This window comes from Camellia sinensis, chromosome 9, assembly GCF_055761805.1.
Source record: "Camellia sinensis isolate YWXY chromosome 9, ASM5576180v1, whole genome shotgun sequence".
Classification (NCBI taxonomy): domain Eukaryota; kingdom Viridiplantae; phylum Streptophyta; class Magnoliopsida; order Ericales; family Theaceae; genus Camellia; species Camellia sinensis.
The window spans coordinates 131,568,715-131,571,568 of record NC_138969.1 but is presented as its reverse complement, the minus strand read 5'-3'; the positions used below and the strand labels follow the sequence as shown (position 1 = coordinate 131,571,568).

The 2,854-nt window shown below is 50.3% G+C and overlaps 1 protein-coding gene across 1 annotated transcript; it reads left to right on the top strand.

The window, feature by feature from the left end:
• Window positions 1-270: 270 nt before the first annotated feature.
• LOC145799753 (uncharacterized) lies at window positions 271-1,641 on the top strand. Its single transcript, XM_082889384.1, has 3 exons — window positions 271-830; window positions 912-1,010; window positions 1,219-1,641. Exons 1-3 carry the CDS (start codon window positions 426-428, stop codon window positions 1,639-1,641), a joined length of 927 nt encoding a protein of 308 aa, XP_082745510.1. The 5' UTR covers window positions 271-425.
• Window positions 1,642-2,854: the final 1,213 nt, after the last annotated feature.

Below are 2,854 nucleotides of genomic sequence, written 5' to 3'. Positions count from 1 at the left end.
TTCCCAGCATTGGCCCCAGAGTTGGAGGTGGCAGGGGTTCCCATGACCCCATACTCACTGGTGTTCGAGGGCCCGCACCGGCCGAGACCTCGAGAGACCCTCCTTTACCTGCGACAGTACTTTGACACTGTGCGACATTCAGAGGTACTTCAGAACTTTCAGTTCCTTTCATTTTGATCTTTGATTTGCTCTGTATATTCTCGATTTCTGATTGGTTTATGCACTTATCATCCCAGATCTCATGGCAGCCTTGGGCGTCTCTGGGTGATGGTCTCCGACTTCAGTATACCGGAGGGTCGGACATCTCCCAGTATAGGGTCCTGCTTGAAGGGCCGGTTGGCAGGGCATGGTTCCTGGGGGAACGCTTTCTGCGCCAGGTATGGGGGTATCTTTCTCAGGATCCTCCCGCAGTGCCCCCAGTCAGCATGCGGACTGCTGACAGGCTCTCTTACTCGGAGGTAGTCGGCGCCATGCTGGGTAGTGATGCTTTACTATATATTGAGGAGGGGGACTACGCCACTTACCGTCACATATATTTGATGCCTCCATTGACGGGAGCTCGTATTTCGATGATGAGGCCTGCCGGTATGTCATCCTCGGGCCAGGCTCGGGCTCGGGCTGCAGACGCCCCTTCTACTAGCAGGGCTGGTACATCTAGAGGTGGGAGTAGACCGGTTCCTCCGACTCCGTCGGCTTATCCTCATCCTGGATGGCCAGATATGCCTACTGAGTTGATGGCGTGGCAGTATGGGGCTATTTCTCCGACCTCGATCCCGCTAGAGCCTCCGATGCCCAGTGATCGATACGCCATTGATCCTGACTCACCGCTGGTATGCTCCACTGTTTTTCATTCATCATTCAGATGTTTAGACATTTTTTGTTCACTGATGATTATGAACTCATTTTTGCAGCCACCGCGAGGGTACATGGAGGAGGTGGTTGGACTGGTGGCCACACTCGAGGGCATGGTCCTGCGTAGGGAGGCACAGTTGTCTGTCGCGGGCATTCAGGTACCCTTCAGTTTTCTGGCATTTATCATACTTCTGATGACATGCTGATTTCTACTGCATCGATAGACTACTTGTGTAGAGCACATCTGAGACACACCCCACTCGGACACTGCATTTACATGCACCCACTTCACGTAGCCTTTGCTTGTATCTGCATCTGATGTATATATTCGGACTGATGTATTTGAATTGAACTTTTTGCTTTCAGATGCCTTCATGGTCCGGTCAGCCGCAGGCCAGGCCACCTGGGCCTCCTTGGGGAGCTGGGCCATCTGGGCCTTTTCAGGGAGTTGGGTCACCCAGGCCTTTTCAGGGGGCGGGGCCATCCCGGCCTTCCCGAGGAGCCGGGCCATCTAGGCCTTTTCGAGGAGCTCGGGGAGGGTCTGTCCGCAGACGCAGGACTCACGTTGTAGAGGTGGAGCCTGATGAGGAGGAGGAGGAGGAGGCTACCGATCGTCAGTCAGAGACATCTGCTGAGGAGGGGGGCTCCGGTTTTGGTTCGGAGAACAGAGGTGAGGCTGAGGGGGATCCTGAGGATGACAGCTCTGACTCAGATGATGATGATGGTGCGGAGGTTGTCCCGCAGAAGAGGATGAGGAGTGCTTTTTGTTTCCGTTCCCGAGGACATTGATGCCACTGTTTCCTGCTTTATTTTTCTTTTTGCTAGTAGTTTGTAGCACTTTGCACATTGTTAGGCAGTTTTATTTTTTGTAAAACTTGTACCTTTGTTCGTTGTAAAGCATGATGGAATGAAATAGCTTTTGAAAATGTGTTTGTATTTTAAACTTTTAGCATCGTATCGCATCATTTATTTTGCACAAGAATGAATTTGAATGGGAATGCGCATTGTGTAATCACCAAGTCAGGTAGTGAACCGACGCAACAAACTAAGCAACTCAACTTACTAAGATATAGCAGGACCTTAGGAAGTTTACAACTCGATAAGCAAAATGCAACAACGTTGACAACGCAAATAAACAAGACTTTAACAAAGATTGCTTAAACAGAGCGCAATGACTCAAAAACACGAAACACGTCCGCTCGACAAACAACTCGATAAGCAAAACAACAACTCGATAATCAAAACAACAACTCGATAAACAAGACGACAACAGAGTGTACTTCTGATGATCTGGGCACCGGAACGCATCCGAAACGGAGGGAGATGAAGGCCTTTGACTCTCCCGTTGCATGGAAATGCTTGGAACTCTCCCTCGAAGGGTAAAACAGGGCCAAGAGGATACACTGCAGCATCGCCGGCCATCTTTGGGAGCCGGCCGGCCATTTTTGTGGAGAGAGACAGCTGGCCGGCCATTTCTGAAAAAGTAAATGGCTGGCCAGCCAGAAAAGGTGGCCGGCCGGCCATTCAGTCCTGCAGCCACCTGGTTTTTGACATGTGTCCCCGTGAATAGTGTTTTTCCTTCTATAAAAGCCTCAACTTCGGGAACATTCATTTCTTCTTAGTTTTAGACAAAGATGGAGGCGTTTCTCTCAGAAAATATCACATCTTGGATCTCTTCTCTAGATGGCTCGGAAAAGCTGAATTTTCGGGGTTTCGGCTTGAATGCACTATTCACGCTGAGCCGTACTTCGCTACAACTTCCTTTTCTCCATGCCGCGGCAAGGTTTTGGAATCCAGTGACGCACGTTTTTAGCTTTGGCGGCCAAGAGATGTGTCCCACTTTCGAAGATTTTCAGGTTTTGATGGAGTCTGAATGCTCTGAAGTGATCTTGCCCCAGCTCCGTTTTGGCCATGCTCAGGCTTTAGGGCGGATGTGTGGACTCACGGCGCATGATGCTTGATCTTTGATTTGCAGTGGGGAACTGGACATCCTTGGCTTGAT

Bases quoted from the DNA above. Each gene is read 5' to 3' on its own strand.
- LOC145799753 (XM_082889384.1), top strand. From the start codon at position 426: ATGCGGACTGCTGACAGGCTCTCTTACTCGGAGGTAGTCGGCGCCATG. The intron at 831-911 runs GTATGCTCCACT...TCATTTTTGCAG, and splicing joins TTGATCCTGACTCACCGCTG to CCACCGCGAGGGTACATGGA. The intron at 1,011-1,218 runs GTACCCTTCAGT...TTTTGCTTTCAG, and splicing joins TGTCTGTCGCGGGCATTCAG to ATGCCTTCATGGTCCGGTCA.